The sequence below is a fragment of the Castor canadensis genome, chromosome 11, assembly GCF_047511655.1.
Source record: "Castor canadensis chromosome 11, mCasCan1.hap1v2, whole genome shotgun sequence".
Taxonomy (NCBI): Eukaryota; Metazoa; Chordata; class Mammalia; order Rodentia; family Castoridae; genus Castor; species Castor canadensis.
In genome coordinates, this window is record NC_133396.1 from 60,067,268 (window position 1) to 60,081,956 (window position 14,689).

The 14,689-nt window shown below is 46.7% G+C and overlaps 1 protein-coding gene and 1 pseudogene across 1 annotated transcript; one reads left to right on the forward strand and one right to left on the reverse strand.

Moving 5' to 3' along the window:
- Nucleotides 1–1,765: 1,765 nt before the first annotated feature.
- LOC109674179 (peptidyl-prolyl cis-trans isomerase A pseudogene) lies at nucleotides 1,766–2,252 on the forward strand (annotated as a pseudogene).
- A 7,977-nt stretch (nucleotides 2,253–10,229) lies between these two features.
- Nucleotides 10,230–13,251, reverse strand: Shbg (sex hormone binding globulin). Its single transcript, XM_020151293.2, has 8 exons — nucleotides 13,122–13,251; nucleotides 12,876–12,967; nucleotides 12,529–12,718; nucleotides 12,043–12,204; nucleotides 11,687–11,846; nucleotides 11,420–11,556; nucleotides 10,694–10,901; nucleotides 10,230–10,383 (listed from the first exon to the last, which is right to left on the reverse strand). Exons 1-8 carry the CDS (start codon nucleotides 13,236–13,238, stop codon nucleotides 10,235–10,237), a joined length of 1,215 nt encoding a protein of 404 aa, XP_020006882.1. The 5' UTR covers nucleotides 13,239–13,251; the 3' UTR covers nucleotides 10,230–10,234.
- Between the last annotated feature and the right edge of the window lie 1,438 nt (nucleotides 13,252–14,689).

Consider the following 14,689-nt stretch of genomic DNA (forward strand, 5'->3'; position numbering starts at 1 on the left):
ACCCCCATGAGGCTCAGAGACCCAGAGTGAAGCAGATCAGTGCTCAAAGGTGGGGGCCCCACGCAGGGAGCTGGAAAGTGAGTAGGACAGAGATACTGAGTAAGCCTCCTGGACACAGACCCGGCAGAATGTGAGGATTAGAGAAGAGCCAGAGACAAGAAAGAGTCAAGAGACCGGCCGCGAACACAGAAATGGATAGAAGCCACTACAGGCACACTTCCTTCTCCAGTCCCTCAGCCCCTCGTCTATCCCATCTGGTTCTTTCCATGCACACAGGCTTTCCCCACCTTCCCTAAAAATGTCTCCCTGAAAGTCCTCCCAACACCACATTCCTAGTCCCCAGCATTACGTTGAGATCTCAGCCCTACAGCTATGTCTGCTCGGGAATTCTGCCTCTCAGCACCCCTGTTTACATGGTTGATCCCACCCTCTTTTTACCATTTGGGTAAGTAAACATTTATTGAGCACCTACTAGGCCTGCTCCAGCTCTGGGGAGGCCAAGATTAGGTTGAAATTTTAACTCACAGAGCTGGAGAGGCCCACAATCCAGTAGGGAAGATCTCTAAACATCATGAATCATTGTATCAGCCAGGTGTGCTGACATGTGCCTGCAACTCCAGCACTCCAGGCCAGCCTGGGCTACATAGCAAGAACATGTGTCACCCCTGCAGCCCCCACCCCATCCCCTCAAAAAAGTCATTTTCTCCACTTCTTTTCATCTTTTGACTCATCACTTTTCCTTGTAAATGTTTTTCTTCTCCTTTGGATTCTCACCTCAATTCTTTTTTCTTCCTTCCTTTCTTCTTTTTTTTTTTTTTTGAGACAGTTTCCCCAGGTAGCCCAGACTGATCTTAAATTCATGATCATCCTACCTCAGCATCCTTAGTGCTTGGACTACAGACATTTATCACCATGCCTGGCTGCCAACTTAAATATCTACCATTTGAGCCATTCCACCAGCCCTGTTTTGTGTTGGGTATTTCAAGATAGGGTCTTGAGAACTGTCTACCCTGGCTGGCTTTGAACTTCAATCTTCCTGATCTCTGCCTCCTGAGTAGCTATGATTAGAAATGAAATCAGTGCCACCAGTGCCTGGCTTGAATATCTAGATAGTATCTCTTTTCTTTTTTGGCAGTACTGGAGCTTGAACTCAGGACCTTATGCTTACTAGGCAGGGGCTCTACCACTTGAGCCACTCCAGCCCAACAGTATCTTTGAACTTGTGCTTTTGTTAAGTGAGGGACATGTGAGCAGAGGAGATGCCTGTAATATCCAGTCCCATTTGAAATGCTCCATCAAAACAGAATTCTGGTGAGACTACATGTGGGAGTTTCTTTAGACTCAGTGCATACACAGGTAAGTGTGTTCAGTCTCAACTGAATAACAGGGTGGGAACTGACAGCCGAGAAACCCAGTTCCTATTGGAAGCAGAATTTGCCTTGAACACAGAAAGTAAGCAATGGCATTCAGGATACATGAATGATTAAGGCATCTTATCAAATCCATTTGGGCTGGCAATGGTAACATCAGAGGAAAGGGAGAGCTGGGGCAACCCATAGTTCCTTTTATTTTCAGTCTTTCCTTACTTATCCCTTCATATCCAGAAGCTGAAAGTAGAAAAATGTTAATTTTAAAATCTGAGTATGTGGCTCAAGTGGTAGACTGCTTGCCTAGCATTTGAGAGGCCCTAGGTTCAATTCCCAGTACTACAAAAAAAAAGGTTTTCGCAGATTCTGCTGTCCTCTGTAGCTGCCCACTGCCAACCATGGTCAATCCCACTGTTCTTCAACATCACCACTGATGGCGAGCCCTTGAACTACATCTCCTTCAAGCTGTTTGAAGATAAATTTCCAAAGATAGCAGAAAAGTTTTGTGTTGTGAACACTGGAAAGAAATAATTTGGTTATAAGGGTTCCTGCTTTGGGGGAATTATTCTAGGATTCATGTGCCAGGGTGGTGTCTTCACAAGCCATAATGACAACAGGTGGCAAGTCCACCTACAAGGAGAAGTTTGATGATGAGAACTTCCTGGTGAAGCATAGGTCCTGGCATCTTGTCTTTGTGCTGGACCCAACACAAATGGCTCCCAGTTTTTCATCTGTACTGCTGAGACTAAGAGGTTAGGGGGCAAGCATGTGGGCTTTGGGAAGGTGAAAGAGGGCATGAGCATTGTGGAAGCCATGGAAGGCTTTGAGTCCAGGAATGATAAGACCAGCAACAAGATCATCGTTGCTAATCATGGACAACTCTAATGCATTTGACTTGCATTTATCCTAACATGAGACCATCCCTTCTGCAGCTCAGAAGAGCACCCTCCATCACATCTGCTTGCAATATCCTATCATCTTAGCACTCTTGCTGCAGTGCTTTGGGTTCCTTTTTTTTTCTCTTTTGCAGTACTAGGGTTTGAACTCAGGGTCTACACCTTGAGCCACTCCACCAGCCTTTTTTTTGTGATGAGTTTTTTTGAGATAGGGCCTCATGAACTATTTGCCCTGGCTGGTTTTGAACCAAGACCCTCTTGATCTCTGCCTCCTGAGTAGCTAGGATGACAGGTGTGAGCCACCAGCGCCTGGCCTGGGTTCCATATTTTCCTTATTCTTCTCCAAGTCTAACTGAATTTAAGAGGTAAGCTTGATTATGAATTAAAAACTGAATAACAAAAAAACCTAAACATCAAATAGCAAAGAAAACAAAATCACAAGAAGTTGAGAGAACTGTGGAAGAAAGGGAAATATTTTATATTTTACTGTCTCTCATGGCACTATCATCCTGTTTTATGAACAGGGGCTCCACATTTTTATCTTGAACTTAGGTTGCACATACTATGCAGCTGGACCTGCTTTTTTTCACTGAATTCTGCAGCAGACTCTGGATTAATTGGGCCACAGCTCAGCTCAAAGATTTCCTATGGTTTCTCTTACCCAGCAGGATGGAGTCCTGATTCTTCAGTCTAAACTTCAGGACACTTCACAATCTATACCCAGCTTATATCCCCAACCATCAAGTCCTCTGCTGGAGCTGAGCCAACCATTCATGGCACAGACTAGGCTTAACCCTGACTTCATATCTTTGTCTATTTCCTTCCGTCATCCTGGAAGACTGCCCATCCCTCATAGCCAACCCCCATTCATTCATTCAATGCTTATCTAATGAGGATTTGCCTAGAGACAGCCACTACTCTGTTCCCTGTGTTTCTGGGGCTCCCATTTTGGTAGACAACAAAAATAAGCAAATAGATAAAATAATGTAAATTATTATGCAATAATAATGGCTCCTACCTATGTCACAGGGTGACGTCCCAGAGAGTGACTGGTTGGTCAGAGATGATCCTACTAAGGAGGCAACTTTTTTTTTTCTGTGGCACTGAGGATTGAATCCAGGGTCTTGAGCATGTTAGGCAAGCCTTTGGTATATCCAACCCTTTTTATTTTTTACTTTGAAACAAGTTCTCAATTTGTTGCTCAGGCTGGCCTCAAACTCTCCATCCTCCTGCCTCAGCCTCCCAAGTGCTGGTATTACAGTTGTGTAACACGACATCTGGCTAGGAGGTAACTTTTAATGTGAGATCTGAATGACAGAAAGTTGCTATGGGGAGTAATGGGAGAAGAACTTTCCAGGAAGAGGGGAAGTACAAGTGTGAAAGCTGATCCTGGATGAAGGAAGGCAAGAGACTGGAGAGTGGAAAGGTAGGTAAGAGCCAAACTCTGTCAGCCAAGAGGAGCAGTTTGGACCTTTTTTCTTTCTTTCTTTCTTTCTTTCTTTTTTTTGAGACAGGGTCTTGAACTCAATCATCCTGCTTCTGCTTCCCCATGCTGGGATTACAGGTCTGTAATCAACTGAAGCTTAGATTTTAATCTAAATATCCTGGAAGTAAGCCTAAGCATTGTTTCTTTGTTTTGTTTTTTCTCCTGGTATTGGGGTTTGAACTCCAGGCCCAGGAGGCACTCTACCACTTGAGCCATTCCACCAGCCATTTTTTGTGTTGGGTATTTTTGAGATAGGGTCTCAAGAACTATTTGCTTGGTCTGGCTTCAAACTGTGATCTTCCTGGTCTCTGCCTCCTGAGTGGCTAGGATTACAGGAGTGAGCCACTGGCGCCCAGGTAAGCTTAAAGTTCTAAGCTGTGGAGTGACATGATAAAACATAATGAAAGTGTTGGGCTGGTGACACATACCTGTAATCCCAGCTACTTGGTAGACTGAGGCAGGAGAATCATTTGAGCCCAGAAGTTTGAGGTCAGGCTGGGAAACACAGCACGACCCTATCTCAAAAAAAAAAAAAAAAACTGGACATGGTAAAGTATGCCTAGAATCTCATCACTTGGAAGGCTAAGTATGGAGGATTTAAAGTTCAAGGCCTGCTGGGTGCTGGTAGCTCACACCTGAATCCTCACTACTTGGGAAACAGAAATCAGGAGGATGGCTGTTTGAGGCCAGCCCAGGCAACAAAAAGCAAGACCCTATCTCAAAAATACCCAACACACACACACACACACACACACACACATACATGGCTGATAGAGTGGCTGAAGTGTAGAGCACCTGCCTAAGTGTGAGACACACTCACACACACACACACACAATATTTGCAGTTTTTTTTGTGTGTATGTGTGTGTGACTGGGGTTTGAACTCAGACTTCTGGCTTGCAAAGCAGGCACTCTACCACTTGAGCCAAGCCCTCAGTCCATTTTGCTCTGGTTATTTTGGAGATGGGGGACTCACGGACTGGTCTTGAACCACCATCCTTTCAATTTCAGCTTCCCAAGTAGCTAGGATTACAAGTATGAGCCACTGGTACCCAGCTAGGTTTTATCTCTTCGAATGTACTCTAAGCTTCCCCCACCCCTGCCCTGGTGCTGGGATCAAACACAGGGCTTTGCACATATGAGACAAACACTCTACTACTGAGTTTTATCCCCAGCCCTAGACTCTAAGCTCTTTGTGAGCAAGCCTTTGTCTTAGACTACTTATTATATCCTCCATAGCCAAGCCACCCATAGATCTACCAAAAGTAGTACTTTAAACAGGGCATGGCTCCTGCAGGAAACCTCAGGGAACCAACTTTCTCTTTCCAGCAGCAGGAGAGGAGCACTGAAATGATCAAACCTTGATCTGAAGACATGAGACCCATATATACACACTTATCTGGGCAAATAGCCTAGGGGTGGCCTCCAGCTTCTTGGCTCAGCCTCCACCCTGTACCCCAGGCTTACTTGGAAAGGAAAGTATGTCTTCTGTGCATTGCCATGAGTAAGGGTAAGAGACCTGTCACTCCCTTTCTTGTTAGGAAGGGATGGGTAGGAAGGAGTCCTGCACCAAATGCCTCATCAGTGTTTAGAGGGAAACAAGTTGAGAAAGGGGAGATCCAGAAAGACCTGTGGCCCCAGCACTGCAGAGAGAGAGAAGAAGAAGGAGGAGGAGAGGGAGGGAGGAAGGTAAGGGAAGGAAGGAGGGAAGGAAGGAAGGAAGGAAGGAAGGAAGGAAGGAAGGAAGGAAGGAAGAAAGAAAGAAAGAAAAGAAGAAAGAATACTTAGTCAAGCATGGTGGTTCATGCCTGTCATCCCAGCACTGGGGAGGTTGAGACAGGATGATAGTGGATTTAGGGCTAGCCTGTGCTACAGTAAGACCCTGTCTCAAACAAAACCAAAACCAAAAACTGGGCTGGGGGCATTACTCAAGTAGTATGGCGCCTGCCTAACAAGTGCAAGGCCCTGAATTAAAACACCAGCACTGCCAAAACAAAACAAGACAATGAAGGCCAGGCTTAATCCCTGCTACTCAGGGAGGATAGCAGTTCGAGGTCAGCCCAGGTTAAAAAAAGTTAGAGAGACCCTGTCTCAAAAAACAAGCTGGTCATGGTGGTACACATCTGTAATTCCATCTATACAGGAGGCAGAAGTAGGAGGATCATGGTACAAGGCCAGCCCTCGGTAAAAGCGAGACCCTCTCTGAAAATTGAACAAGGCAAAAAGGTATGGGGGCATGGCTCAAACGGTAGAGCACCTGCCTAGTAGCACAAGACCCTGACTTCAAACCCCAGTATTGCCAACTCCCACCCCCCCAAAAGAAAATCCCAGAAAGGCCTGTAGTGGACTGGGGGGCAAAGAACCATTATCTATTATAAACCTCCAGCCTCAAGGCTGGGGATGTAACTCAGTGGTAAAGCACTTCCCTCCACATGCAGGGCCCTAGGGTTTTATCCTCAGCACCGCAAAACAACAATTAAAACAAACAAAATAAACAAACAAACAAACAAAACCCAAGCAAAATTGGATGTAGTGGTGCACATCTGTAATCTCAGCTACTCAGGAAGTGGAGGCAAGAGGATTGCTTAACTCTAGGAGTACCAGACAAGACTGAGCAATATAGGGAAACCCCAGCTCAAAAAAGAAAAAAAAGTGGGGGGCTGGCAGAGTAGCTTACATGGTAGAGCGCCTACCTAGCAAGTGTGAGGGAGTTCAAACCCAGATACTGCCAAAAAAAGGAAAAAAAAGAAAAGAGGATGAAGAACAAGTAAAAACATCTCAACCTCTTCCTACAACAGCCCTCCCTCAGCATCTCCAGGAGGAGATGGAAGAAGGAAGTTCCTCCATCCCCCCAGCCTCATATGGTCTGTGCCAATCATGAGGTCTTTACCCTTTGGCCCCCTTCCCACTAGTCCATGCAGGTCCAGGATTTAGCTGTCTGGGTCCTCAACAAGATCAAAAAAAAAAAAAAAAAAAAAAGGAAAAAGCTCTGAAATGTAGATATGGAGGGGAAGGGGAAATGCAGCTTTTGCAAGATGATTTCTGCAGATGGATGGTGGTGATGGTTGCACAACATATGAATTACTTGATGCCACTGAACTGTACACTTGACAATGGTTAAGATGGTAAATTTATGTTGCCTGTATTTTACCACACCTTTTTTTGTAAGATGGGCAGAGATATAGCTCAGAGGTAGCATGTCTGCTTAGCATGCATGAAACTTGGGTTTGATCAATAGTACTGCAGAAAGAAAGGGAGGAGAAAAGGGGAAGGGGATGGGGAAGGAAAGGGGAGGAAGGGAGGGGGAGGGGAGAGGAGGGAAGGAAAAGACAGAAACAGATGTTTGTGCACTGACCAAATGAAGCCCAACTCTAAGCAGGACAACCAAGATCTTTTACCACATGGCTCAAGGAAACTCCTCAAACTGCCTTCTTTCCATCTCAGCCTGCCCACAGCTTGGACTTTTCTCATTCTTTATATTCAACAGGCTCAGACTTATACATTAAGAACTATGCATGAGGGCTGGCAAAGTGACTTAAGTGGTACAGCACCTACTTTACAAGTGCAAAGCCCTGAGTTTAAACCCCAGTCCCATCAAAAGAACCATGGGTGAGGGTAATAAAAAGAGCAACGTGGCTAATATTCTGAGCACTTTCCATATGTCAACCACTGTGCTAAACATTTTATCTGCATGGTTCTATGAACAGCAACACTATGGACAGAGTGACTTCCCCATTTCGTAGATGGGAAAACTAAAAGTTAGTGAGTTTTAGTCATTTGTTCAACTTCACACATCTAATCACCCACCTCTTTGATGATTCTTAGTAGAAAAAGAGCAACCAGTTTCCCTAGTGTTTCACAGATATCCCTATTAAAACCTTTTACATGTCTCTCTCCCAAGACCCCGGTTCTCCAGGGCCAGCACCAAGTCTTATTCATCCTTCAGAGTCCCTGTGGACTATCTAACATAGTGCTTGGCATCTCTCAGCAACTAATAAATGTTAGTTGAAAGAACAAGAGCAAGGACAGGGGACAGACTGTGAGGGATGGAGGAAGGAAAGGAGGGAGAGGCAGTGAAGAGAGTGGAGTGAATGGGGTAGACAAGGCCTGGAGGCTGCAGGGTGTGCTGCCAAGCTCTGGAAAGTTTTTTTTGGGAAGTATGGGGGAAGGCGAAGGACATTGGGCAGGCATTGTAGGTGTCCTTGGTGGAGCTTGACAAAGTCTGCATCAAAGCAAAGTCAGTCCTAATTAAAGAGTGTAGACAGCTCTGGACAATAATCAGGAGTTCTGGAATCTAGGGCAAGCTGGAGAAAGAAAGGTTGGGGGCACAATGTCCTGGAGAGGGCAGGGTGGAGGGAGGAAAGAAAAACTGGCCCCAGAGAGAGTCCAGCAACACAAAGTCAGAAAGTGGCCACTCAGAACACCCTTAGTGGAGACCCAGGTGTATCTCTTTAACCTCCTTCCTCTGGCTCTCACAGGATGCCTTATTATTATTATTTTTTCATTTTTCAGGTCTCTGCTTAAGTGATACCACCTCAGAGCATCCTTTCCTGACCTCTTGCTGCAAGGCTAACATTACCCTTCTCTTCTTCCCTGTATTATAGTACAGGATTATATTCCCTTCTAGCACTAACTACTATATGAAATGCATCCTCAGTGTCCACAGTAGTGCCAGGCATCTCATAGGTCTTAATAAATATCAGTTGAATGAACATACCCAGGTGGCCTAGGTTGACTCTGAACACTGATCAGGGACCAGAGTTGAATCTGGACTCCCTGCTGAGGATTTTCCTACAAACACTGCTCCTGGGTGAAAGCAGCTGGAGACTCCAGAAGGGTGTACAGGGTCATTGGAAGGTGTACAAGGCCAGGCTTGGGATTTGTGTCTTCTACCCCCAGGGGCCCCTTTGCAGTAGGGTCATTCAGGTCCTGGCTGATTCCTGTGGAAGGATAGCAGACCCAATGAGTGACACTTTGTTGCCTGGATTATAAATGGGAAGATCCTTGTAAGAAACTGGGAGGCAGCCAGGCATGGTGGCCCACATCTGTAATCCCAGATACTCAGGATGCTGAGGCAAGAGGATCTTGAGATCAAGGCCAATCCTGGGCAAAGTTAGTAAGACCATATCTAAGAAAAAAAGAAAAAAAAAAAGGGATAAGGGAACATGGTTCAAGTATTAGAGCAGTTGCCTAAGTGTGAGGCACTGGTTTGATACCTGGTACTGAAGAAAAAGAAAGAGAGAGAGAGAAAAAGGAAGGAAGGAAGGAAGAAAAAAAAAAAGAAACTGGGAGGCTGGGACACTGGGATTTCCACGGGGACCTGGAGATATGGGGGATAGGTTAACTTTTTGAGAGGGCTGAGAACTAAAGAGATAGGTACCCAAGGTCAGAGCCTCCAGAACCCCTGGCAGGCTGGGACAGGAGGATTCCAAAGACAGCTGAAAACCCCAAGCTAGCAGCTTGGGGTTAGGTACCAGGGTTCTCTGGGGAGGGTGAGGGGCACAGAATTCTTCAGAAGTCTGACAGCTAAGGCTGTCACTTTATTCTTGAAGATTCAGAACTCTTGCCTACTCTTCCTAATTGAAATCATTGCAAGCCAGTTATTTATTTGTTTGTTTCTTTGTTTGGTGGTACTGGGGTTTGAACTCAGGGCTTTTCACTTGCAAAGCAGACACTCTAGCAAGCCAGTTATTTAATGGAGTACAGACAAATTGGTCTGAGAATGCAACAAGGATAGAGGCTAGGAGAGGTGAGGCCACTCTCTTCCTCTGCTCTTCTCCCTTTTTCTTTCCTTTTTTGCCGTGATGGGGATAGAACCCAGGGCCTTGCACATACTAGGTAAGTGCTCTACCACTGAGCTTCATCCCCAGCTGCACGCTGCCGCCCTCCCCACACACACACCGTGCTTTTTCTTTCTCCCTGCCTCCACTATCTTCCCAGAACCCCTGCCAGTCTCTCTGTGACCCTCTCACGCCCCCTACTGCTTCATTCCTGGGCAGCAATGGCAGTACCAAGGACCAGAATGACACAGAACAACAAAATTCCATCCTAACATGGAAGACAGGAACCTGGAGTTTCAAAGGGAGTAGATGCTGGAGAAAAGGGTAGGCTGCTGGCTTCCTGAAGGTGACTCGTAGCTCTGCGTGTGTGTGTGTGTGTGTATACCTGTGTCTGTGGTTCCTCACCACATCCTACGGGGAGATCCTCCCTGCCTCCCAGTCTAGGTTAAAGCCTCCTAGTCTTCATACTTTTGCAATTTTCTGACAGCTTTCTCGTGATACTTAACAGAATTTCTAATTCACCACCTATTTGTTTCCCTTTAATGCAAGCCTGCCTCTCCCATGGACCTGTGAGCACCAAGAAGGTAAAACACAGGGTTGTTTTTTGCTCTTCAGTACATCTCAATGCTTGGCATACTGCCTGATCCATTGCCAGAAAGCAGTAAATATTTGTTGAATAAATGAGTAAATCACATCCAAAATGGTTTAATGGAAGGTATCAGTACCATTGCCTGAACTCTGGGGGCAGGTATGAGTCCAGACGTCCTGGCTTCTGCTCAGGGCCCGGTCTATGTCCAGTCTCTCTCCTTGTGCCCAAACACCATCCAAGCAAAAGGAGGCAGAAGAGTTCTCTCCTAGAGGTGGGTATAAAGGTGGCATTAGAGTATTAGGGTGGCTTGGATCTAGAAACTTCAGTTCTCTGACCTGAATTTCCAAAATTTCCCACTCCCTCCCCGCTTTTTCTGCAGTGCTAGGGATCAAACCCAGGGTCTCCTGAATGCTAGGCAAGGGCTTTACCACTTCAGCCACACTTCCAGTCTTATATCCCTTCTCTTTTTGGGGCCTTTTCTTCTTCCCTCCTAAAGGTGTCCTTACTCTCAAAATGTGTCCCTTTCCTTTAGCTAGTTCCCTACCATGTTGGGAACTTGAACAGCATTCTCTTACCTGGTAAAGCCCCCAGGAAGAGACGACCCTGAGGCTGGGTCCAGAGGTTGAGGAGGGGGTCAAGTCTCAAAGCAGGCAGAGCAAGGACCTCTGTCTTCGGCCCCTGGCTCAAGACCACTCTGGACATACCCAGCTTCAACTGAAGAGGGAGTCCCAAGACCAAGGGCAGAGCCAGCCCTGGCCCTGCACCAGCAGACAGCACCACCTTCTTCAGTGGGTGGAACAGGACAGGAGTAAGGGAGGAGATTACTTGGGGTCCCACTCCCACTTGCCTTAATTCTATCTCTCAACCACACCTCCACCCAATCTTCTTGGTTTGACCTTTTATGAAACCACACCCACCCCAAATAAACATGTAAAATCTAAGTAAATACTGTTTGATTGCTGTGGACAGTTTTTTTGTTTGTTTGTTTGTTTTGTGGTACTGGGGCTTGAACTCAGGGCCTTCACCTTGAGCCATTCCACCAGCCCTATTTCTGTGAAGGGTTTTTTGAGGTAGAGTCTCTCAGAACTGTTTGCCCAGGCTGGCTTCAAACCTTGATCCTCCTGATCTCTGCCTCCTGAGTAGCTAGGATTACAGGCATGAGCCACTGGCTGTGGACAGTTTTAAGATATATCCTTGACACCCCCATAAGCCTTCCTAATAATGAAATTTTGGAGACCCCTTGGGCTCCGTTGCTCCCAGGCTTTACTGAACACGGGCAATACCCCACCATTTCCCTTTACTTGATCTTGGAGATGAAGGTTAAGCCAAGAAGAGTTCTCTGGTGCCCCAAGACCAAGGAGGTGGCCTGAGCCTGCTGCCAGCTTAAATCTCAGGTCCAGAGAGAAGGCCCAGGACTCTGCATGAAGCTGGGGAATGTCTGGGAGGAGAAAGGAACTTTTCTTGAGGCCCCGAGACTGGGGCTTCATGGAGAGAAGGTACTAGTAACAGAGGGAGACAGAGGAAGGCAAGCTGGTTGTAGAGGTGAAAAAAGACTCCAAGAAGTCTACCTTGGAGACTGAATTCTGCATGAGTCCCTGGAGGGAAGAACTGCCCAGGTTGCAATTCCACATCACAGCTTCTGAGGCTAGTGGGGGCAGAATTTGAAGGCTGGGCCTGATATCCCAGCCAGGTATCCCGACGCACACAGCCATCCATAGCAGGGACTAACTGGAGGGGATAGAGGAAAGGGAGGATGATGGGATGTCTGAAACAGGACATCTGAGCCCCAGCCACAGTTTATTCCCTTCTGAGACACAAGCATTTGGCTTTCCCCATGCAGCTCTCATCTCATCCCCATCTCCCTAAAATCTGGACTTACATTCCCACAGATCGGCCTCAATTCCTACTCCTGTGAGGTAGTTACCGGCAACCGAAGCTGGGAGGTAGGGAAGAGCAGCCCCCCCAGGGCAATCCTCATGATGGGCTGGACTTTGTTGGCCAGGGGCTCAGAGACTTGTCTCAGGCACAGCCTCTCCTCCCCATCCACCCACAGCAGCAAAGAGTCCCCATCGATCTTCACCTCCACCTGGAGGAGGTGAGAAACAGAATCAGAGGCCGCTGAAGCCTGTCTTGGCCACTTTCCTGTTAGGCAGCCTAGTATGATTGAAGGAACATGCACTTGAAGACACAGCTAGCATCCTTGGTGTACTTGGGCCTTTGTCACTTATATACTGACTAAGCCTCAGAATTCCCATCTGTAAAAAACAAGAGCAAGAATAGCAACTTCATGGGGATTTTGTGTCAATGAGATGAGATTACAATGGCAAAAGGAGGCCCCATAACTTGTTTCTGTTCTCCTTTCTTGGACCAACTTGAGATGCCTGTTCCTACAGGACCAAAATGTGCTTACCTGGTGCCATCTCCCATCATCCAGCTGAGGTCCAACACTCACTGTCAGCTGAGCCCAGAGATTGTGCATCTGGATCTCAGGTCTGCCATTCCGAAGTCCCAGCATGAACCAGTCATCTTCAGTGTTGGTGTCACCATAAAAAATTACTCCCTCTGGATCCCATGTCCGAAACTCAAAGGAAGAAGAAAGTCTGGAAGGACACAGAAAGAAAGACTAAGCATGGGTTGTGTCCTTTGAGGACTCTGGGAGATGGAGCTCAGGGAGACAGGAAGACAGGCAAAGAGGAAGAGTTAATGGGGAAAGAGCAAGTCAGGGAGATGGAATAAGAGGCTAGGTGAACTCCATACTTGGTGATCTTGGTGAGGTCAAAGGTCATAATAGTGACAGGATCTTGTCCTGGGCCATTGCTGAGGTGTCTTGCAGGAGGGTCCTGGGCCCTCTGTCAGAAAGAAAATAAGCTGAATGAAGAACACATCAAAGACAGAGGGAGAGGCACTGCTACAGAGCTAGAGGAGGAGAGACAGGAAGAGGAATGAGCCAAAAGTGGCTCATTTAAATACACACGGGCTGAGGACCCTGTCCTGCTTCTGCACCTGGGTGGGGACAATATGTCCCAGGGTCTGTCTCTGGTGGGCATGAGTTGGAAGCAGCAGCAGCAGCAGCAGCAGTAGCAGCTGAGGTGAGGTGGCCAGGGGGCCTCTGTTCTCCATAGTCTGCCGTAGCTCAGGCGACTCAGGAGAATGCGTGGGGGTAGGTAGCCTTGTGCATGGGTGGTGGAGGGTTAAAGGTTGCTTTGGGGGGAAGAAGGGGGGCAGAAGACAGGGACACTGACCCTGCGGCCCCTCTGAAGGTAAATGGGGTGAGGGACAGAGTGCTTCCATTACCATCCCCCACAGCTGAGAAATTTGTGAGCTGGGAGAGAACATCCCATCCCCTCTTCCCCTAGAAGAGGGAGACCTTCTCTTAGAGAAGACCCTGCTCCTCTAAGCATTCTGCCCACATGGGGAGTCTGCCTTGGCAGACCTGAGGTCTGGAAACGGTCCTGCCCTGCTCAAGTAGCATCCTCCACAAGGGCTAGAAATGAGATAGAACTATCTGGCTGAGTGACCTTGGACAGTCACCTCACCTTTGTGCTTCAGTGTCCTTGTCCATCAAATGAGGAAAATAATCCTTTATTTATGGGATTGCAGCGAATGAGGGTTATAATGCAGGCACAGTGCCCAGTATCTGGTCTGAACTCCTCCCTCGGTTTTCCCAGACTCCTGACATTCATCTCACAAGAAGGTATTGTCTCTGTGTGTGATTTAGTGGATACTAAGAAGGCACTCCAGAGGTTGAAGCAGGAGGATCACCAGTTCAAGGCCAGCCTGGACAACATAGCAAGACATAGCTCAAAGAACAAAACCAAAAAGCTACCAGGTAAGACAGTACAAGACTGTAATCCCATTAACTGGAGAAGTTAAGACGGGAGAATCAAAGCGAAAAATAAAACAAAAAAGATGGGAGAGACGGGCACCAATGGCTCACGCCTATAATCCTAGCTACTCAGGAGGCAGAGATCAGGAAGATCAAGGTTTGAAGCCAGCTTGGGCAAATAGTTCAAGAGACCCTATTTTGAAAAAAAAAGCCCATCACAAAAAGGGCTGGTGAAATGGCTCAAGGTGTAGGCCCTGAGTTCAAACCCCAGTACAGCCAAAAAAAAAACCAAAAAACAGTTCAAGGTCAAGGGCTAGCTAGGGACCGGGCTCAAGTGGTGGTTGCCTAGCAAATGCAAAGCCCTTGGAGTTCAATCTCCAGTACCATAAAATAAATGGTTGAGTGGCTCAAGCAGTAAGAGTGCCTGCCTAGCAAGCATGAGGTCCTGAGTTCAAACCTCAGTGCTGCTGAAAAAAAAAATAGACCTCAATATTTTACTCAAAGTAAAAGAGTAATTAGTACAGGTAGGGAAAGGGGAGATGTGAACAAAAGAACGATGTACATGTGTTGAAATATCATATTGCACCCCATTAATATGTACAATTAATACATTAAAAAAAAAGAGATCAAGGTCAGACTGGTCTTCCCACACACCACACACATACACACACAGTCTTAAAGAAACAAAGAAAAAGGAAGGACCTGTCCCACTACCCATTATCTCCTTTATCTATCTATTACAGGA

Bases quoted from the DNA above. Each gene is read 5' to 3' on its own strand.
- Shbg (XM_020151293.2), bottom strand. From the start codon at position 13,238: ATGGAGAACAGAGGCCCCCTGGCCACCTCACCTCAGCTGCTACTGCTG. The intron at 12,205-12,528 runs GTAAGCACATTT...CACCTCCTCCAG, and splicing joins ATGATGGGAGATGGCACCAG to GTGGAGGTGAAGATCGATGG. The intron at 10,902-11,419 runs GTAAAGGGAAAT...CACCCACTGAAG, and splicing joins ACCTTCATCTCCAAGATCAA to AAGGTGGTGCTGTCTGCTGG.